The sequence below is a fragment of the Cajanus cajan genome, chromosome 3 (genome assembly GCF_000230855.2).
Source record: "Cajanus cajan strain Asha chromosome 3, NIPB_CcT2T_4, whole genome shotgun sequence".
NCBI lineage: Eukaryota > Viridiplantae > Streptophyta > Magnoliopsida > Fabales > Fabaceae > Cajanus > Cajanus cajan.
Genome location: NC_138519.1, coordinates 1,507,159 through 1,531,172, shown reverse-complemented (window position 1 = coordinate 1,531,172; position 24,014 = coordinate 1,507,159). Strand labels below are relative to the sequence as shown.

Genomic DNA, 24,014 nt, shown 5'->3' with positions numbered 1-24,014 from the left:
TTGCCTCCTAGTCGAAACTGGTATATCAAATATTGTTATGTTTTAGTGTCTTTTATTCTAAACACACTTGATGGTGAATCCATAAAAAATGCATTATATTTCTTGAAAAGATGAAACTTAACTTATATTTTTAATTTTAAAAAGTGATATTGTTGTCTTTTTATGTAATCAAAACTTTCTGTCTAAATTGAGAAAGTTAGATTCCTAACCTCCCTCATGAAAACTTTTGTGAGAAATTAAGATAAAAATAATTTTTAAAAAATAATATATTTTTTTTGAAATCTCTTTTTAATAAAATAAAATAAAATAAAATATCAAACATGAAAAACTGATATTTTCAATCTAAAATTTCCAAAAAAACTAAAAATTTATTCCCTACTATAAACAATCCTTTATATTAAAATAGATAACTTAAATTAAAAGATTTACAGATAAAACTATACTTACTGTGACTATAATATGAGTATCTTTGTTATAACCAGTATCATAGTTACCTTTATCAATTTTATAAGATATATATTGACATAACTTTAAAGAATGACAACTATGACATGTTTTCATTGGCACGCTAATTATTTTTAAGACACATTATTATAATTTTTCTCATATGCTTAAGTTTTAACACACGTAATAGCAGTAAATGTTATTATTAGGAATAGAATATTCTCAGCCATAAAAGAAAGTATATTAATTAGAAAATATGTTACTTTCAAATGGTAGATATATATTCCCAAGAGATTTGGCATGTGAAATTATTAAAATTTAGTTGCATGAGTGATAAGTTATATCAAATTTGTAAGTAATTAATTTAATGTTGTTTAGTCCATTAATAAAAGTATTTTATCCTTGGGACAGGATAGTGCAATCTTTATAGTGACATACAAGTTGATCATTTTTATTAATTAATTACGCTTGATTTAGTAGAGTTGGGATTTGTGTCACCTTAACTTTTTAGATTCAATAATGTTTGTATAAAATCTTTCGATGCCCTCAGACCGTACAAATCACTAATCCTTGTATTATAGTATGATTTTGAATAATATATATACATCAAATAAAACAAAACTCACATTCACAAAGAATATTTAATATTTACTTGAGTTGGCATTTCGAACAATCTCCACTTCAATATTCTAAAAGGGAAACGAAAAAATCCCCCCAATAAACCTGGGCTTAAATTAACAATTTGGGGGTTGTGCAATCTGACAAACAACGTGCCAAATCTTACCCAAAAAATATTACGATGCTAAATCCCAATGGCATCTTACCACAAACAATAATAATATCTTACCACACAATAATAATAATTTTTTTAAGTTTAACCAAATTAGATTTCAAGAACATATTATAATAACACTAGTTAAAAAATAAGAATTACTTTTTTTTATTGGGAATACCTGCATAACATAGAAAGTAACATGATAATATACTAATAATTATTATGATAAAACTTTTTTTTTTTACTATGGTGTTAATTTATCCGTTATAAAATATTTTTTTATGTTGAATAAGTTAACAGTACATAGAAAATGTTGGTTAAATTTTAACTCTAATCTTTCTACGACCAGTATTAACTTATTCGACAAAAAAAATCAATGATAATTGAATCAACATTCTTTATAAAAAAAAAATGGTATTATTAGGATCTAGAGCATACATTTTGTTTGTGTTCTCATCTTCTTCCTCTTCACCCTATTGTTCCAATGACCTCTTTCTCCCAATGCTTGTCCCCATTTCAACTTCCTCCAACTATCAATGACATCCCTAGGTTCAAGCGATCGTAAAGGTATTTCTTCTTCTTATTCAAAACCTCACACTCTCAAGTTGGTTAAATATTGGGTAAAATGTGCGAATGAGAATTGGTTATACACGAGGTACTTGGGTGATGGTTTAAGGTATTTAGTTGGGGTTAATTGGAGTTTTCCAAGAGCTTGATAGTGGTGCTTATTTTGATTTTTGATTTGATGCTTATGTTGGAACTAGTTTGGAGGCCTCATAGTGGTGCTTGTTTTAGTCCTATTAAGACTCATTTGGGAGCTCTTTATGGATTGTGTTGTAAAACAACCACTGTTATAAGTTATGAACATAAGAATTTATCACTTCAGACACTAATTAAATAAATCCAAAATTTATAAATTTTAGGTTTATTTAAGTTGATTATAACTTAATAAAATATAAAGTAGAATTATTATCTTAAAAAGATATATAATAGGTGCACATAATTTACTTAAATAAATCAAAAATAAATTATGATTTTATTTAATTAGAATATGACTTACGATTATTTGTAAAATTTTAATTTATACACTTAGTAATTTTATTTTCAATAAGTTAAAAATATAAAAAAAATATAGAAAATATTAGTTAGTTAATACTAGATGTATTAAAATAATTAAAACATACAAATTATTAGATAATATTAAATTATTAAATAATATACAAATTTTTAGTTATAAAATATTAGACAATAAAAACTCAAATTAGAAATTTAAATGCAATTAAGTTATTTTAATTATCACTAATTTAATTTTTGTGTTCTTGGCATACTTAATTACAAGTATTTATTATATGATTAATTTTATATAAGTTTTAATTAATTAAACATATATGATTTATATTTTTAATTATATCAGATGCCTTATATTATAGTTGTTAGAATTGATTGATTGAGAATCAATCTTAATTTCGTGTTTGAAATTGAATACAATTTATAAAGTATTTGAGATTGAGAGTGTTTACAAGTATACTTGTAAAGTATCGAGCAAAATAATCTTCATGTCTTAGTTATAACCAGCTTAATGTAAATCGACTTATTTATGAAATTTTCTATCTTTATCGATAGAACCATTAATTATTGACACAACTAATTTGTTAGACATTGAAATACCATCTGCATTCATAAAAAGAAAATATCACGTGACGAACCTAAGTACGGAGTGCAAGTTTGAAAATAACATAAGTTTGTGGCTAGTGTTACTGTCTTTGTTTTTTTCCCCCCTCCAAGCTCCCATTTTAATAATTTGAATCCATGGTGCTCAATTTTTTAATTGTCTTTAATTTTTATCATATATTTAGCCAGATTATTTCTTATGTTTTGATCATTTTCAACTCACTAAATGCTTTTATGTTTTATTTAATTGGACATTTCTTTTATTGAGTATTTTTTTCCGCATAATATTTGTGTCTTTATTTTCATTTGTATAATAATAATTTTATTTTTAACTAAATTACTCCCAATAATTCAAAGTCCTAAGTCTGCCATTATTTTATCTTAAAATAGTAAATGATAAAATAAATTATTGAGGATAATATAAACGTTTTAGATAATTTTTTTTATAAATAAAATTGGGATCAACATGACTGTAAATATTGCATTTAGACCACAAAATGTTATACAAGCTTAAAATAAGAAGAAAAAGTTTGTGAATTGTAATGATGAGTTATTGTATCCATTAAGTGTTTAATCTTGAGAATTATTTGAAATGCTAATATCAATAGTTAAGTAAGATAGAATGTGGGAGGGGATATTTGTGAATGACAAATGTGTGAGTTATGATGAAGATGTAAAATTATGTTTGTAAGACTTTAATTGTATTTGAGACTGAGTCTATATATGATATGATATGGTTGTGCGTAATGTGATATGAAATGTTAATTTTTGACTTGATAATGTTGCGTGCAATGTTTAAGACGTTAGTGAATGATGTGAGATGATGATAATGTGTGGTATGTGTTAAGTCTCAATTATACTTCCTTTTAGATAAGACTTATTGAACAATTCCACTCATCCTATGCATCCTTGCAAGATAATTGTTCTCTTTTTGATTCAATTTTTATGCAGATATAGCTAACCCAATTTCATCTAACAATACCTTGATACACATCATTTTTTGTGCAGGTATTGAGTGAAGAGTTGAAAGTTGAAGATCCATTGGATTGGAAATTAAAGGAGCTAAGAAGCAGAAGAAGAGTAACTGCGCTGGGTGCAAGACTACCCGCGTCGGGCTTGAGAAGAACAGAGAGCCACTCTCTCTGTGATGCAGAAATGTGCCGGGCGCAAGAAGACGCGCCGGGCGTGCTCGAGACAGAGAGCAACTCAAACTCTTTGGAAGACGTCGCGCCCGGCTTAAAAGAGAATTGCGTCGAGCGTGTCTTGAGACAGAGAGTAGCCAAACTCTCTGAAAGGTCCTGCGCCGGGCGCAAAGACTAATGCGTCGGGCGTGACAACCCTAATCTAACTCTCCAAGCTCGTATTTGAGCAAACCTTCGAGGTCTTTTCCCTCATTCACACATTGGGCGACTTCTAGGAGCTAAGGAAGGGATTCCCGGTGCTTGGGACCGTTCGTGTGTTGGTCTTTCCTTCGGTTCTTCATTCTCTCTTCCATCTCTATTTTTGTTTCACCCTCATTGTTTTAAGCGATTTTACCAATTATTTTGTGGGGTTAGATGTAACCAACGAAACTCTTATGTAATCTTTACGTTTTTAATGATATATATATGTGTTGTTTCATTCATTATTGTGTATGTTTCTATTCTTAATGCTTGCTTTGGATTGATCCTCCTTTGCTTGATATAGGTTCCATTGGGTATTGGAAAATAACCATTAAAACTAGCTCTGAAACAAATGCCTAGTGGGAAATATATCTAGGAATGGAGCTTGGCCTATTGGTAGTCTTAAACCCTAACCCGTAATGCGAGTGTAGGTATTGGATACTCAAGGATTTGATATTCATTACTTGCACCTAGGCTCTTGCTCTAAGGGATTAGGTTGAGTAAACTTATGAGTTGACTAATCAATGAATGTAACAAGAGATTAAAGATTCATCAGTGTGTAGTTCGGTGATATCTGACCCCACAATCTTACAAAACCATAATACCATTTCTACCCTTTCCACACACAAAACAAATACTTTTATAGTTTAACATTCCAATAGTCATAACCTTTAATTCAAATTTGCATGAAAAACTATGAAAATAGAATTATTCTTTAGTCACGAATAGTCAATAAATGCTTATTTTACCTTCTAGTCCCTGTGGATACGATATAATTTACTACTTGAACGACCGGTATACTTGCCGTGTTTGAGTCCGTTGATAGAATTAAAATGATTTACAATGATATCAAAGGTAGTTTCAACGGAAATCTCAACAGTATGAAATGCTTATGTGTAATGTACATGATAAAGTGTGATGAGAGAAAATCATGAGATGTATGTGTTGATTTGTTTGAGAACCTTATGTGCAACATTTGAGGCATTTGCCATATTTGAGGTGATGTTGGAGATGAGATGAGCAAATCCAAAGGATTGATCTTTTGGAGAAGTCCAAACAGAGGTCTAGCAGCATGATGGTGTTGGTGTTGAACATATGCATTATTATTGTTTGTGATTGGTGAAGTTGTTTGGAGTCCATGGATTCATGCATACTTTCATTTGGGGGTGGTATTAAGTGATCTATACAAAATGATCTTTATTGTCTTCTACCTAGGTCTTGGAGATGTTTTGGTGAGGGCCCTCTAATGAGTATGGGAGGTGATCATGTGTCAATATGATATTTTGACTAGATTATCCTAATAAATCTTCTCTTAGTTAAGAATAGATTAAGTGGGTCATCCAAAAAGTGATAATCTAATCCATGTACTCTTAGGCTATCGTGATTTAGAACGTCTTTGATGATATCGAAAATTAAACCATATGTATATAGAATTAGGAGCATGAGTTGCATGAGTCCTTGAGAAGTGAATGTGGTTAATTTGGGATTTGATGTGTTGAATGTGATATTGGAAATGACTTATGAATGTTTGAGTTGACATGAATGATGTTGTGTGTTGTACTTAGATACTATCCTTATTCTTCATATATATGTGCTTATACATGTGTGAGACATAGTCCCCTCTTATATTTTTATTGTTATTTTTATTGTTTGAAATGAATGTTATGTAAGATCTGATTAAGTAGATGAGGTTGAAACTAAAGAAAATAAAACTTAAGATTTTGATTTTATTTTTATGAATCTTACTTTGATTAGTGTGACTTTGAGACTAAATAATAGTTGTTTTATCTGTCTTTTTGAGGACTATGTTTTAGACTTAGACTTAAAATTTACTTCTTTATTTTTAAAGTTTGTTTGTACTTTCGAATGTGAACTTATTATTTTTTTTAATAATTAATTTTTTTTATATGATTGGTGAGACATGTGAAATCTTTGAGTCACAATTATCATATAGATTTGTAATATATATATATATGGGAATGTTAATGTACTCTCACCTATTTTTTAGTGGGAGTATGTTAGCAACTTACACTAAAATTTTAAGACAAAAAAATCACTAATTTATTTTGATTTGATTAATTTGTATAAAGGATATTATAATAATTTAATTTAATTTTAAATGAAAATAAAATATTTTCTCTCTCTTATTAACTTCATTCTCTATAATATCCTTTAATTAAATGAATTGGAGAATAAAATTAATAAGAGAGAGAAAATATTTTATTTTCATTTAAAATTAAATTAAATTACTATAATATCTTTTATACGAATTAACCAAATTAAAAGAAATGAGTGATTTTTTTGTCCTAAAATTTTGGTGTAAGTTTCTAACATACTCTGACTAAAAAATAAGTGAGAGTACATTAACATTCCCCTATATATATATATATATATATATATAGAACCGTTCTTCATGAAAAAAAAAAAAAACGAAAAATCAAAGAAGCAATACTGTCGCCGGAAAAGCGGTTCTATATGATGCTTCCAATTTTGGGAGCTGCATGAACCGGTTCGGGATTTGACGGCGCGGTTTAGCAAAGCATTGACTTTAGGTCAAGCACACCGACCAATAACTGTGATACATGTCATCTTTTCACACATTCCAAGGATTGACCAAAATATCGTCAATCACACGCGATATATCATTTCTGAAACAATAATAAAAATTAGTAAAAGAGTTTCTGTGATACGGAGAAATCATACTTCGAAGTGGATTTTAGAATCTCAGCTCCATGTCTAAACAATAAAAAAATAACAAGAAGAAAAAGGGACAGTGAAGATTTTGTGATTTCCTTAGAGATTTGCTTTTGCGAAAGGGACTTTTTATTATAGAGCTGATGCACATGGTATAGAAAATCTCTCCTTGTTTTTTTTTTTTCGATAATCAAATTATTATTAAGATACAGGGCATAAGGAATAGAATAGTCTAACTCATAAAAATATCTTTCATGGTTTGTAGAAAGAAAAAAAAAACATTGATAATTAGATTTAAGTTTTATAAATTATGCTTAATTTTTACTTTAAATTTTAAAAATAATATATGTATAGTTAATTGTTTCAATAAACTAATAATTATATCAATTATAATCATATGATAATTTTATTTTCAAGTATTTAATAATTTTACACTTTCAATATAAAAACGTGTAAAATTAACTAACCAGAAATCACTTTAAATATAACCTTTTAATTATTTTTTATAAAATTCAATAATATATGTACAAAAAAAGTTAACAATATTACCATACCCGAAAATTTATAACGAAATGATATTATTAAAAACTTTTTTCACTAAAACTTATCAGTATATTGTAATTAATTTTTTTTCTAATTATGAAAATGATAAGACTTTTTTTCTTTATTATTTACAAATTATTATTATAAGAATATCTTTATATTTAGAAAATATTTTTATAGTCTTGTAGAAAAAATTAATAATAAATATTTTTAAGAGATTTTAATGACTATATTATTAATGTAATTTTTTTTTATATAGTCAACTAATAAGAAATTATTATAGTATAACTTTTAAGATGATTAATAAAAAAATCAAAAAATTTACCCTATATGGTAATTTAGAATTGGATGACACTTTTACTTTGTTGAAATATAACTTATTTTCTCTTTTTAAAATCATAATAAAGATATTAAAGATATATTTATGATATTAAATATTACAATTTTAGCAAAATAGAATTACTTTAAAATTTTTAACCGTCACTCTAAAACTGTTAATTAAAAATATGATATTTTACCAACATCATAATTTTGATATTTTATTATTTTTAACAAGTATGAAAAAAATTTCGTTTCCATTTTCTAAATTTCCCATAAATGCTTTTATCTAGATTGGTGAAATAATATAGTGACGTGACATGATAATTGATAGATGGATAGAAGAACATATCATGTTACATTATTATATCATACTAAGCTCTATTTAAGATCTAAGCACCCACATTACGTTGAGGATTCCTTCTTCTCTGTCTTTGTCTTTCTTTCTCTCTCTGTCTCTGTTCGCTTTTCCTCTGGCCGAAGCAAAAGATGGACTCTAACGGTGTCGTTTCTTGGCCGAGGATGCCGGAGAACATGGACGCTTTCGCTCTCTCACCCGAACAATCCCAAGAGGTTCATGTTTTAGCCGTTGATGACAGCCTCGTTGATCGCAAGGTCATCGAACGTTTACTCAAAGTCCTTGCTTGCAAAGGTTACTTCTACTTCTCTCAAATTATTTATGAAAGAAAAAAAAAAAAGTTTTGGTTTACTTCATTAAAATTTATTTATCATTTTTTAAGTATTTGATGGTAATGAAGAACTTTGTTTAATTAAATTGCAGTTACGGCTGTGGATAGCGGGCTCAGAGCACTGCAATTACTTGGACTATTGGACGAGCAGAAAATGGCTTCTGAAACTTTTGTTGTATGTATCATATGAAATTAATTCAATTTTTCCTAGAATGTTTTTTTTTTTTCACATCTTGATGGAACCATAATGTTTCTAGCAGGGTTTAAAGGTGGATCTAATTATCACAGACTACTGTATGCCAGGAATGACCGGTTATGAACTGCTCAAGAAAATAAAGGTTACAAAATCTAAACAATATTCCTTTATTTTTCCACATTATAATAAACAAAGACTAATTGAGAAGTGTTTACTTGAAACAGGAATCGTCCACTTTTAAGGAAACTCCTGTGGTGATTATGTCTTCTGAAAACGTTTTGCCACGCATAGACAGGTACCATTTTGTTTCCCATTCTTGGGTCTATTATTATTATTATTTATTTTTAATAGTTTTCTGAGAATTGAATTGATTAAACAGAAGAAGAAATAGTGAACAAGGGAAATAATTGAATTTTGGGAAATTGTGCAGATGTTTGGAGGAGGGTGCAGAGGATTTCATAGTGAAGCCAGTGAAGTTATCTGACGTGAAACGTTTGAAGGATTACATGACAACGAAGGAGGTTAGGGGTGAAAGCCAAGACAGGGAAGGGAACAATTACAAAAGGAAGCTACTAGACACCTCTGATGTGTCACCATCATCACCACCGTCCATTTCCTCATCAACACTTCCATCTTCACCCTCCGTGATTGACTCTCCAATCAGACGGCTTAAAATGACCAGCACTGACTGATACTCAAGCAATTTGCGTTTTTCTTTTCTCATTCCTCTAGGCACTACTGCTGCAATATTAATTAATGTCTATCTCTATGTTAGTATATATATATTTTTTCTTTGGATTTGTTGTTTTCGTCTTTGGGGTTCAATCTGCAATTCCTCCCCGTTAATTGTGACGGTTTTTGTTGCGTTCCCCTCTTCTTATCTTTTACTAAGTTATTTTAATTGTTTATATGAAGGTTGGTTAATGGTTAATAAAGTTATTCGCTTATTACTGGAAGAGTACGTGAAAATGATTTGACTTGTGTTAATGGGTAAGAGTAAACAAAAAGATTAAGCTCTTTATGAGTTTGCATGAATGGGTAATCAAAATGAACTGGGAAGTAAAAAGGGGAGAATCGAGTTGGAAGTAAATAATGTGTAGTTTGGCATAGGGAAAGTTAGCAGGCTCAGCAGCAATGATTTGTTTGAAACGGATGGAATAGGAAAATGTTGTGTACCACAAAAGAATGACAATAATTTTGATTTTGGAGAATGCTAAAAAAAGAGATAAAAAATAGTTGTACACGGCGTGTCATGTGAATTATTTGACAATCAGATAACGTGACTGGGATGGAATATAAGTTTGCAAGATCTTGTTGCTGTGAAGAATAACGCGAGAATGGGGATGTGAATTGGATATGTTTTGAAGTGTCTCAATAACGAAGAGGGTAGGAAAGTGTAGTGGGGTCAGAGGGGTTGTCTAGTTGTCTCCAATGAAGGAGGGTTCCTTGCCATAAACCGTTTACTATGCTATATTACCAAACCTTGCCCATGTGGAATTCGAATATTTGGTCATTGCTGCTGGACCAGGGTGAGTAGGGGACACACCCCCTCTTGTACGTTTGGTTCTTTAGTTCTAATCTTTTTCCTATCTCTATTTTTAACTCCTCACCCCTTTTTGGCATCACTTTGTCAACCATATGCCACAATTTACTCCTAAAATTTACATATACAAATATAATGAATTGGGACACTGCTTAGTTATTATACGTTCATATGATATAGATATATCATCCAATTTAGTCAAAAATTTAGGTTGAATTGATCTCATATCCAATTTGGGTGAGTTAAACATAATATTTTAATTAGTTCACCCAAATTAGATTCAAAAGATAAAAACGAACTCTAGATAATTTTATTTTCATCCAGTTTAAAAATAATTGCCATGTCATATCTCTTTGAATCCAAGAATCACATTATCAATGATAATATTTATGTTTAATAAACAAGAATATTTTCCCTGATCATGCAAATATATCTCTTTCCTTAAAGATTATATGAAACACTTATATATAGGACGACCCCATGTATCATTTAACCCTAATTATATAGTTAACATGGATCTCCCTCAGACTTGGTGTTTAAATTTCATTGTAGGTTTCTCCACCGTCCTAGGACAAAGGACATGACTCTCATTGGTGCACTTGCAGGTTCATGTAACAATAATTTCTACTGGATGCATGCAAAAACCTATTGAGCCAGCATATCAATCATAATATGGAGAACATGATTGGTCTATTAGCTAGTGGACCGGGGATATTCGTGACAGTAAAAAAAATTTCAATGTTTCAAATCAAAACTGTTAAAACAAAGAAAAGAACATTTGCACATGAAACATTCAAGGGAAGTTACTGAAGCAAGTGTGACACAGGCACAGTTGTTGATGTGTCTACTGCTCAGCTTGTTTTGGTTCTCTCTCTCTTCCGTGCCATCGCTACATTAGATTGTGTCTCTTTCGGTCTATTCCAATATTCTGTGTTGTGGCACAACACGAAGCTAAACATTATTAATAATGGTCAAGATTCCTATAATTACCAGGGGCTCTCATGACCCAATTGAAGCGTGATCATATGAACATGATTCTTATTATACACTCTTTCAACATCTGTCAGTAATGCAACTCTAATTCAATCTTAAAATTAATAGGGTAGAGAAATTTAATTTTCCACTTTGGCTAGCTTAGTTAGGCACTCTTTCCAAGCTTTGAAGCTTCAGATGCTTTGAATGCTTTTTCGCTTTTGATATCTTTCCGCTCGTGTAATTCCTGAATTGAACTCATCGAAGGTCAAATGAAATTTAGAAAAAGTTAAATGATGTATCCATACCAAAAAAAAATATATATAAATAAATATTCATTTGTTCCTTATAATTTTATAAATTTTACATTTTAATTTTATAGTATCTTTAATATATCATATTTGTTTCTTTTTGATTTTTATTGTCTATTTATTATAAAAACTAAAAAATAAAGTTTATAAAATTATAAAGATTTAAAGAAAACAAAAATAGTTTGTACAATGTGCTTTTATTAAGTACAGGGAATAAAATAAAAAGTTCGCACTATAGAGCCTAGATGAGCATACCAAAAAAAACCAATTAAAGTATCTTGCCATTTTGCTTTATGAATCAAAATGTACTCTCTTTTTCTTTTTATATTTTAATACGTTATTTTCAGCAATGTCCTGTGTATTTAAAATTGAAGTATAATTTACACAAATATCACAAGGGATATATGTGTTTAATTTTGACGCCCTATTACATTGAAATTTAATGCTGTCTACCCATCATATATATGTACCTAATTTAAACAAATAATTAAAAAAAATTAAAGAAACAAAACGAAATTTTAATAATTTTTTTCCAGTAATAAATAGGTGTTTATAAAAGGATGAACATATGAGGTGATGATCTATTTCAGTACGTGGGTTGGGCCTATGTAATTAGGAGTGAAGATTTGCTTGGTCTTATTGGGGTCCATAAAACCCAAAATGCCAGGTATAATAGAAGAAATAACAACCTTTCTGATGGCCATCAATGCAGGGCGGTCCCATAATACAGTGCCCTTAAAATTGTCTTGGTGCCAAGTTTAAATTTAATTATGTTGCTCATGGTTGGAAAAATCATGATACGTAAAATCTGCTATGTTTTGTTTGATTGCCCTACTATGGGACATCTGGGCCATTTAATATTTGTTGTCAATTTGTCATAATTGTAGACGAAAGTTTAGTAATGGACCATATATAGATTCTATTGTCACTTTCTAAAAAGCTTTTTTCGTTGCCTTAAATGGGCTTAGCCAAGATGCTAAACACGAATCATCGTGTTCAAGTTGCCTAATCAAAATGTTGATCATAATCATTCGGATTCACCTATTACTCTTCATGGCAAAAGTACATCTGGTTGAGTCACACGTCATAAAAATTATTAATTAAAAAAACTTGTGGTATATATATATATATATATATATATATATATATATATATGAGAAAGTTTCAAATGAAACTAATATAATTTTTACTATTATGTCAAATTGAACAACAATTTAAAAATAATCAAAGTGTTCATATTTTAACATATTTTGAAATAAATATATTATGTCAATTTTGTTCTATAAGAATGAGGTATTTAATTATTTTGGATTAATATAAAATTATATGTATATATATAGAGAGAGGAGGGTTATAATAACACTGTAACTTTTACTAAGTATTACACCGCTCAATAACTTTATATTAAATGTGAATTTTGTAAATCTAACTGTTAGATTAAAATTTCATATCTCTTAGATCGTATATACAAAATTTTATATTAATCCAAGATGATTTGATACTTTATTTTTATAAAACAAAATTGACATAATATATTCATTTCAAAATACACTAAAATATGAACACTTTGATTACCTTCAAGTTGTTGTTCAATTTTAACAAAATTTGATATACACATATAAGGTGATATTAACTTTCAATTTAACGGTTGAATTTACAAAATTCACAATTAATATAAAATTATTAAACGGTGTAATACTTAGTAAAAGTTACACCGGTGTAATTATAACCCCCCTCATATATATATATATATATATATATATATATATATATTCACTTATTCCAAAAGTAAGTTTTGATATTCTTATGTCATTCAATAACTCATATTGTATATTAATTTTCAACGATTTAATTGTTGAATTAAAAATTATTAATGTGCAGATAAAGTCTATACATTTTTATAAAAATTTAAAAAATTATTTGATATTTCATTTTATTAATTCAAATTAATAAATAATTATAAAATATTTTATCCATTAATTTAAATTTATATAACGAAATATCATATTTGATTTTTAGATTTTTTTAAAATTTATATATATTAAGAATGTGAATTATTAAGTAGAGTAACTAAATATGATTTTTAATTTTTTTAATTCAATTATTAAATTGTTGAAATTCAATGTAGTACATATGTGTGAGAGAGAAGAAGGATCCACTAATTCCAAGAGTAAGTTTTGGTGGACTTACAGTACTCAATAACCCATTACTTATATTCAATTTCAAAATCTAACTATTAATTAAAAGTTTTTAATACATATATCAAATTTACAAAAATTTTAAAAAAAACAAAAAATTATGTGATACTTTGTTTAAGTAATTCAATTGACGGATAATCATAAAAATATTTTATCCATTAATTTGAATTAAAGAAATGAAATTTTATATAATTTTCAATTTTTTAAAAAAATTTATAAACTTAATTTATATATTAAGAATTTTGAATTTAACGATTACGAAGAATGAAAAAGAATGACTTAAATGAAAATATTTACTAATATTAGATGATAAAATAATTATAACCCTTAAATTAAAATTAACGGTCAGGATAACAATGTTGAGTAAAACTTGCACTTGATGACCACTAGTTTTGCTAATTCATTTTGGCTTAAATATATTTTTAATCCCTCAAATTTAAGACATTTATTTTTGGTCCCTCAAATTTAAAACTGTTATTTTTAGTCCTTGTAATTTTTAAAAATATTTTTTTAGTTCCTTAGGTTACTAATAACATATTTGAAAGTGACTAATTAAGACAGTTATGCAATATTAACCGGATTTAATGTGATATTTTCACTAATAGAATTACGAATAGGTAGATTTTATGCAATAATGTTTGATAAATTTCTTAACAAAATTTGAATATAAGGACTAAAATAAGATTTTTTGAAATTACAAGAACTAAAAACAATAATTTTAAATTTGAAGGACCAAAAATAAATTTACCCTAAATTTGAGGGACTAAAAACATATTTAAGTCATTCATTTTTTATTCCTACACTGTCCCCCTCCCAATTGATATGGTTACCACTTACCACTGATACACAAAACTCTTATTGGAGGTGAAATTGACATGGTGACGGTGTGCCAATTTTTTTTGGAGAATGCGATTACCAAATTTTTGGAGAACACTACACTATTACTATCTATTATTTTCTTTTGAAACCAGAACACTACTACAAGAACGCCACTACAGAAAACAGAACGCTTCTTGTTTCCTTCCTACGTCAAGGTAATTCACGTTTCCGAAAACAAAACGCAAGTGCTAATTCATGTTCTATTCCTCTGTCTTTGGTCATGCATGTTTATGGTTACGTGATCATTGTGTTTTTGAGCCGTGTCATGCTAGGTATGTTTCTAATACTCCTGCCTTAGTTTTCTCTTGTCAAAACATAATTTGATCAAAATTTATAAGATTACTCTTCGCAACAAATAAGAGCCAACTTGTTAGCCTCCAAACTAGCCAAGGTGCGACCCGTCAAAGCCAATTCCAATTCTACGGCCTTGCAAAATCCCACGATAAGGGGAAACCTCTAAAGAGTTCCCAGATCACACTTTTCATTCACAAAAATGCTTTCTCCGCCATCTCCAAAAAATTGGCACGTCCCTCACAATGTTAGTGGGAATCGTATCAATTGACAGCTTTTTACCTTAAAACTTTCTAAAAAAAACACACATTCTTTTTAAAAGATTTGAAATAAAATAACACTCTTTAATATGTTCTATAAAAAAAGTTCACACATTTCAAAAACTCAAATAGTATAAAAAGAAAAATAAAATATGAAATAAGTTTGTAATCTTAGCCACAAAATTGACCTTTACAAATCTTTAAAAAAAATCAATTTGTTTAACCATTCCAAAATTTTAAGGTAAAATAAAATAACATTAATTTACTTAATCATTCCAAATTTCCAAAGGTTAACTATATCTTTTATTTTGTAAATTAATGATTATACTATTCAACACTTGATCACAATAATATACTTTTTCTCCATTCCTTTATTGTTTGTTATATCAATAATGTTTGTGTTACAAATAATTTGTACAAAATGATTTCAAATCATTTTTAAGGATTGAAAAGTAAGTGTAAAATACCAATATAGTAAGTTCCATTCAAATTGAACATTAGATTTGTGCAATAAGGACTTTAAATTATCCAGGCTAATCTCGCAAAATAAAATACTTACAAAGATAAACAATTACAAGTATAAAAAAAATGATTATATTTAACAAATTGTGTTTTTAAAAAAATATTAGTACAAATTTATTAAAGACGTCTTTTGATTAAGATTAAACCACAACGCTCGAGTAAAATTATTTAACCTTGATAAAAGAAAGAAAAGATCACGAACAAAAGCAATTAATATATAAAATTCTTTATTTGAAAAATTATCTTGTCATTATTTATATAGTTATTTGTCTTTTTTTTTTTCTAATTTAATTTTTGTGATATGATGCACAATATTCTTGATTATCAAAATATATGCATTGAATGTGGTATTTCATAAAGAGGAAGAAAAAAAGTCTTCTAGTAGAAGATTACCTTCCTATTATTTTTAGGATTTGATTGAGTTTTTTTTTTTTAAAATCTAAAATAATACACCAAGAACATTGAACGTGTCTTTCTTTCAACCAATAAATTTTAGATTTTATCAATTTTTAACAAAAAAAAAAGCTTCTCAAAGATTAAACAAATATCTATTTATTTTTTTTTAAATATTTATTTATACATTGTATATAAACACATAATATTTTTTGTTCAAAATTTTCATTATATAAAAAAGTAATTTCTTTTACCAAGTTGGTGTTTCCAAAGAAAAGTAACTTGCCAAAAAATGTTTTGAACAATTAGTAATGGGTTTGAGTCCCTTAAGCAAGTGGTCAAGGGTTTTAAATCGTGACTTTTGTGTATGGAGAAAACATGTTTGAGAGGGAAAAACTCATCTTTAAGCAAGTAATTTTAGTTTTTAATATTTTAAAAAAATCATTGATTCTATATAATTTTTCATCAGTAATTTTAATTATAGTGTTAAATGGGGTTTGTTGAGTGATGACATGTCCATCTCTTATTCATGTTAGCATGCACTTGCCACATAGACTATATTATCTGACAAAAATTGTCATGCAACAATTAGGTGACAATGTTTTTTTTTTTTTTTAATCAATTTAAAACTAAATTTTGTCCTTAAAAAAATAACAAATTTTGGTTCAATGCCTACTATTTAAATTTTAATTTTAGTTCTTAATTTTTTTATCTAATTCTGGCTTGTTTAAACTTATAATCTCTTTTTTAATTTCCACTTTCACCTGACTCACATTTATCACACAATATCATTTTATCACACAATATCAATTAAACCACTTTTATTAGAGGTGAAGGTAGAAATGAAACACATAGGTTGCTTAAATGATAAATGGGTTATTAAGATCCAAATTTGAAGGACAACGACCCTCAAGTTTGAAGATTCACTTCAACTTCCACTTGGACCCTTTTACTCAATCTTAACTAAGCAGATATGGTCCTATACAACTTGTCATCATCGTCCTTTTGCTGTTCCTCTAATAAGAGGCCTCTCAATTTATATATAACAGGATTGTAGGGATGTTTTTAAACAAAAAAGAAGGTTAATGTTGCAAAAAGAAATGTCAGAAAAATGGTTACTACAACTAGCTAGTTTGTCATGTGTAGGCTAACACGAGCAACCAAGACATTTAACATGTCTTATTATCATGTTTGACGATGTTAATAGACATTTAATTTCACGATTTGAAGTAAAATGATTATCCATTTTAGTTACAAAAGAATGAAAGACACTAGAAAAGTAAATATCACCAAGTTTGATTTTATTACCTTTATTAAGGGTTGTTGGAGAAGGTTTAAATTTATCGGGCTTTGGCGGTTGAGCTTCTTGACCACCCCTAAAAAATTGGAACAATTCAAACCTGATATTGCAACTGGGATAGAGAACTCTCCCACCTATGCTCCCCAACTGTGTCCATGGAAGTATTCCATTAATATTTGTCGAACAGTCTTTACAATCATATCTTGACAAATCTTGCATACACTATCCAAGAGCATGAAGGGTCTGTAAATCATTCAGTTTTGTTGATTACTATCCCATGTTGTGTCTGCCACACTAGCCAACGAATTTTATCGATCTTGGAGAAAAAATAGCAAAGCATGCAATGGCTGTACCAAATTATAGCCATGGATGTGTGCCTAAGTAGTTGCAAAAGTGAGGAAGCTAAAAAGGAAGAAAATATTACAGGAAGCCATGGATTTGCCTCCGCTAATTTTAGAAATTTAATTATATGAAGAATTCTTTGTCTTATCTATGATGATGGTGAGCCGGTGTGCTGCATCTGCATGCACATTTGTGAAAGGAAAAATGTAATGACTTTGTTTTTACTTTAAGAAAGTAAGCCAATATATGATCACTAAAATCAACTAAAGCAAAATAAATAACGAATCGGTGGAAAAGTGTGGCATCTAATAAAGAGGATCAATGATCTAAAGTTTCTTCGAAATAATTGCATAATATGTTGCTCACGTTTTATAATGATGATATTGGAGTATGGGTTCCCTCTTCCGATTACTTCACAACTTATATTAGGGCTTTAAGCAGAGTTCCTCTACTGCTATCTACAGTAAACCTATTAAACTTAGATTATTTGGCTTCTCTGAAAAGACACGGTTGGTTAAAAACTCAAAATCATGTCTTCCTACTAATCAAATATTATTATTATTATTATTATTATTATTATTATTATTATTATTATTATTATTATTATTATTATATATGGAGATAATTGACCCTGAGTTTTCTGGTTTTCTAGACAAAATGAAATATTATTTATGATCTCAACTCATAACCTAAAAGTGTAAATAGACAAATAATTAAATACGGTTGCATAAAAAATGACTATTCATGTGAAACTTTTGTACGGGACTTGGTTATTGACACTACACTAAAGTTAACTTTTTGTATCCATTGTTTTGTCTTTTAGGAGGCATGCGTGTGTGTATACTCCTCGATGAGATTATAACTATAAACTATACATATATATTAGAATATTAAATTAACTATACAACAATTTCAGCATACAACATACACTTATAACTCAATAACATATTCAACTTGATACGTAGATAATACAACTTACTAGCATAGTATATTAATAATACAACTTTTTAATACAACATATGATCAACATAATAACTCACAACACAACTATTTAACAATACAACAACTTAAACAACATTGCAACATAATAACATGTACATAAACTTCACAACATATCAACACAACAACATGATGTGTCATCATATATTTCAATTAAGAGATCTCTTATAATACGAGTGAATAATTTAAGTGGTTTGATTCTATCGAACTAATTTAACAACATGATTTTTTGGTGCTTACTAAATCAATAGCAAATTTGGATATCGAACCACAATACAACATGGTTTCTTAAATTTTTTCACTTAAACTAGGAAAGTCTAGTATTTTTTTTATCAAGGATAGAACAGCTTAGATATGAGTCTAGCATGACCTTAATATACATAACTAAACCTATATAAAATTAGCCCACTAGCTACCCTCCAAATATTGTGCTCCTTCTAATACTTAGTTAAGGATTTCGGCTCCCAACCTTGTACCTTACTCAGTTGGTCACTTCATAAACATATAAGTTGTAGAGGAGAGAGGTCGTTCTTAAGAAATTTAAACTATTATTGTGTGGATCTAAGTTGTAGAAAGTGTGGAAGTTTTGCTCTAAATGGGAAGTTATTTTAAAGTTGTCTCCTCTAGATTTTTAAGTTGTATATAGCATGGTGGACAAGTTGAGTCATACTTGTTAGAAGTGTCTAATGAGTTAGGTAAAGAATTGGGAGCCAAAATTACTAATCGAGTGCTAGAAATGTGCATGGTACCGAGAGGAGATAGTTAGTGGAATAACTCCATAAAAGGCTTAGTTGATGAATGCTAATTTTGTGATAGGCTTACAACAAGTTGTTGAATCTTGACGGTTCTATCGGACTTTCCTAATTTAAGTGATAAAAACCAAAAAACCAAAATAAGTTGTTAAAGTTGTACACCCAATGTTATTCTATACTTGACCTAGAGATGACATGTCAGACATTGTAGTTTAGTAAGATCAAGCTACTTAATATACCCATTATATTGTAAGAGATCTTCAAAGTTGAAAATGTGTGACGATGCATAAGTTCTTTAAGTTAAAAAGTTATTTATGTTGCAAATGTCGAAAAGATTGTTTAAAGTTGTAATTGTTGTTAAGTCATTTGAAGTTAAAGTATTGCATAAGTTGATCAAGTTGCTAAGTTGAATGAAGTTGATTTATATTACAAGTTGTTAAAGTTGTAAAGTCACATAAGTTGAGTTTGAAAAGTGGTATTTGAAAATCAGATTTTGAGTTTAAGAGTCAATTATGTTGAGAGTACATATTAGCATCTTACAACATCCTTCATAAAGATGATTACTACTAATTAATTAAACAAATAATTTATAACTTTTTAAACATGTATTTCACCCTAAATTAATTAATTATTACACATATTTATTTAAAGTGTTTAATATATGTGCTTATTTCAGTTGTTTGAAGCCTAAATTTAATTTTCATAATTATGATAGAGGAATGTTGATAATATTTTTTTATTTTGTGGCTCAATAAGAATGATTATTTTGCTCCTACATATCTTTATGTGCAATGCAAAATAAGAGTCATGTAATTTTTGTATGAAAATGTTTGTGTTAATTTTTTTAATTAAATTTAGCATTTATTAAATTTAGGACCTTTTAGTTGTCATAACTCACACATCTAAAATATATATAAAATTGATAAAAGTGTACACCAAATCAATTATTAGAATATCTTAATTTGTATTATTATGTAATATTTTTTCAGAAAAAATATATAAGACATCAAACTGTCATAACTTGTCTTAAAATCTAACGATTAAGAAGTTACATCTAATTAATCATTTATCTAATATATTGTTTGTTATGATAAATTAATTTTAATTTATTAAATTTTATATTATTATTTTTTCCATTTATATTATTTTATGATTTTTATTTAGAGATGAACCAAAAAATAATAAATTATCACAATTTCTATCCTTAAACCCTAAGACTAAGAGAATGTCATATTCAAATAATCTTGTCAAATATTTTTTGATTTTAACTAAACCAATTTATTGATAGATTATAAAAATTAATTTTAATTAATTTATAATTTATAAAATACTTTATTTAGGAAATCAAGTTGTTACATGATGTACCTTAAGGAATTATAAAATTGAAAAAATGTCACATTTAATGAACTTTTTTTAAAATTTTTATCATAATCTTAGTAAAGTTGTAAAATTTATTTTCACTAGTGTTTATAATTATAAATTATTATATTCTATTATAGTTAAAAACCTTGAATTATCAAGTTGTTATAACTTGTTGGCTAAAAACTTAGAATTAATGGGACGTTACATCCAATTAATTCCTTTTAAAAATTCTTATTAATTACTATTATTTTTTAATTAAATTACAAGAATTGATTTTTAATTATTTTATTGCAAATATGAAACATTTTTAATTATTTAGCATCTCCAGGTAATTTAAGTTCATTTTATTCGTTATTATTATCGAAGTAAGAAGAAAACATAGGCATTACAATAGTCATTTTAAAACATTTTAAATCTTTACTATTCGTTTATTGATTTAGACCCGCCCATTTATTTTTATTATTTTGCTAACCACTTTCCAGTGGTTTTATCATGCACCAAACCTATATAACAAAACTGTATCTTACTTAACACTTAACGTAATGACAGTGATAATAAATTATAACCATTAAAGAATATAAAACTAATTAACAAAATATATAATATCATGTTGTTAACTTGACTTTATGTATGAGAACCATAGAAACTTTCTATTTGACATGCAAATCATAATAAGACAAAAATAACAGAAGAAATAATAGATGGTAAGGCGTAAGCAAGCAATAGTCGTGGTTATGGCTGCTGCAGTCAGAGTGATGAATGTGGTGAGATGAGTCCATAGCGTTGCAAGTTGGGGTGCAGGTGTTGTGAAGGTGTTGCTCCATCATTTCATTGGCATGCATATTTATATTTTTTTTCTGTTCTCTTTTAACTTATAATTGTTTTATTTGTAATAATTTATGATTCATTTTCTTTTTTGTGTATTTATAAATTAAAATAAAAATAGATTTTAAATACAGATGAAAAAAAGATAAAATAAAATATTAAAATTAATATAGTATAAAATAATTAAATGAAATTAATATAAAAAAAAGAAGACAAAATTGAGTTCTCACCCCGTGACATGGAAAGCATTGACAATCTAACATTAATAAAATGTTTCAAAAGAACTGTATTTTAATAATACTCTTGGCAAATCATTTTTTTTTATGTTTAATATTTTTACACGCACGTTGAGAAATTTAATACTGGTATAAAGACTAAAATATTTTTAACTGGAATAATTGAATAATAATTGTTAAGTAGGAGAGGTTAATTAATATTATTTGAAATAGGTAAAATATCAAACATATATTTTGGACAAAAGACAAGGTCTAAATATTAAAAGAAAATTACGGTGCTGAAAGAGAAAGTTAATAAAAGGTCCTATATTGGTCAATTACCCCCTTTTGTTTTAATGTTACTTATCGAACAAAAATTTAGTGGCTTTACAAAAAATTATACATGCGTTCACGAGAAAATGATCAAAATTAATTTCATATTCTTAACCACTTGTAATAACCTTTGCTATATATATTACACATAATTCTTTGAGCAACTCGGACTCACATCCTATAAAAATCAAGAATGTGTTTAGATAAATTGCCTCATAAATGCATTTAGGAAGAAAAAATATAATAAAAAATAGAATATATTTCTTTTAATCTAAAATTAATGTCTAAATAAGTTAAAAATTAAATTTTAAAGAAAGTATTAGGTCCGTTTGTTTAAAATTAATTTCTAAAAGGTACAATAAACATTTTTTTTAATGTATTTGTCTAGAATATTTTAAAAATACAATTTTATGATTTTTCTTAAGAAAAAATTTCTATTTGATTATTAAATAATTATTTTTTGGAAAAGTACATTTTCTAATGTTAAAAAAAATTCATCCAAAGAGGGATTTTATAATTAAATTTATTTAATTTTTCTTTTTTATTTTCTTCTTTTAAGAATATTTACAGAAAAATTTATCTAAATAAACTCTAGAATCTTTCTCCTTCTAAAATTTGTGTATAAGACACTTAAAATTAAAATTTCTATTTCAGAAATCTATCAATTATGTGACAAAATCTTTCAATTATTTTATGTGGGTGATCAACTATTGAATATAAAATTATTATAATAATTTAAAATTTTAAATATTATAATAATTTTTTTAGGTACATGATATAAAAAAAAAGTTACAAACTATATCATTAACTAAAGTTTTTTTTACATTAATAATAAAGATTAAAGATAAATTAAAATAAATTTAACTTTTAAACTTAAATAATAATTATTTTAATATCTATTTTATTTGAGTTGAGTTGAGATACTGATCTAAAAACTAAAATCAGACTCGATGGAAATTAATTGTTTTAAATTACATTTTTAATCCGTCTAAGTCGATAATCTATTAAAATTCACCTTTTTTTTTCTTTCAATTTTATGGATTTGGGTTCGAGTTTCGTATCGAAGTTGACCCCTATGTCCAAACATTCTATTGTGGTTATAAAGTAAAAAGTATGGGCATGAATAATTGGAGAGGCTTTTCTCGTGTACTCACTGAGGGTTCCATTCACATATACCGACTTGTCTGAATTTGACGCTGTCCATTAATAGCAGAATTTACAGGTACACGTTACTTCCGTAACTCAACTTGTTTCAATATCTGAATGATTCCTACATCTTAACGGATAAACTAAGAAAGTCGATGGTCAACGTCATACTTTTTTTTTTTTTTTTTTTTTTAACTATTAATTTGATCTCTTAATTTTTATAAAATGAAATAATGTGATTATTTTCGTCCAATCGAGGCTCCGTGTTTAAAATAAAAATCTCAATTCTTTAATTAAAAAAAATATAATTATCGAACCATTTCTACTTATACTCATATATCATGTTCAATGAGACTCGCATGTATTTTGCTAAATAAAATATTGCTAGAATATGTGTTGCTAATATTTTTTATATAATAAACCTGAATGTTAACTTTGTTTCATTTCACGAGTAAAAAAAAACTTTTTTTAATCTTAGCAAAATAGTCATTTTTTTAAGGGGGAGGGAAACAGTCCTCTTAAATTATTCGTTTCATACGTAAATAAAATACTAATGTTTTAGTAAGTAAAATACACAAAAATAAATGTTAATTGTATAAAACTAAAATTTATAATAAAAATATATAAATAAAAAATATATATAAGTTATATTTAAAATT

The 24,014-nt window shown here is 27.5% G+C and overlaps 1 protein-coding gene across 2 annotated transcripts; it reads left to right on the top strand.

Annotated features, from left to right (window-relative positions):
* Positions 1 to 8,221: 8,221 nt before the first annotated feature.
* Positions 8,222 to 9,564, top strand: LOC109790790 (two-component response regulator ARR17). 2 transcript variants are annotated; one of them, XM_020350025.3, is made up of 5 exons: positions 8,222 to 8,479; positions 8,609 to 8,691; positions 8,774 to 8,854; positions 8,937 to 9,007; positions 9,143 to 9,564. In XM_020350025.3, exons 1-5 carry the CDS (start codon positions 8,317 to 8,319, stop codon positions 9,402 to 9,404), a joined length of 660 nt encoding a protein of 219 aa, XP_020205614.1. In that variant the 5' UTR covers positions 8,222 to 8,316; the 3' UTR covers positions 9,405 to 9,564. The 2 variants fall into 2 exon arrangements, with proteins under 2 accessions (XP_020205614.1, XP_020205615.1); XM_020350026.3 differs by having other exon boundaries at positions 8,223 to 8,479; positions 8,777 to 8,854.
* The last annotated feature ends 14,450 nt before the right edge of the window (positions 9,565 to 24,014 follow it).

Excerpts from the sequence above, each read along its gene's own strand:
- LOC109790790 (XM_020350025.3), top strand. The coding sequence starts at position 8,317 with ATGGACTCTAACGGTGTCGTTTCTTGGCCGAGGATGCCGGAGAACATG. Across the intron at positions 8,480-8,608 it reads CAAAGTCCTTGCTTGCAAAG|TTACGGCTGTGGATAGCGGG; the intron begins GTTACTTCTACT and ends ATTAAATTGCAG. Across the intron at positions 9,008-9,142 it reads GTTTTGCCACGCATAGACAG|ATGTTTGGAGGAGGGTGCAG; the intron begins GTACCATTTTGT and ends GAAATTGTGCAG.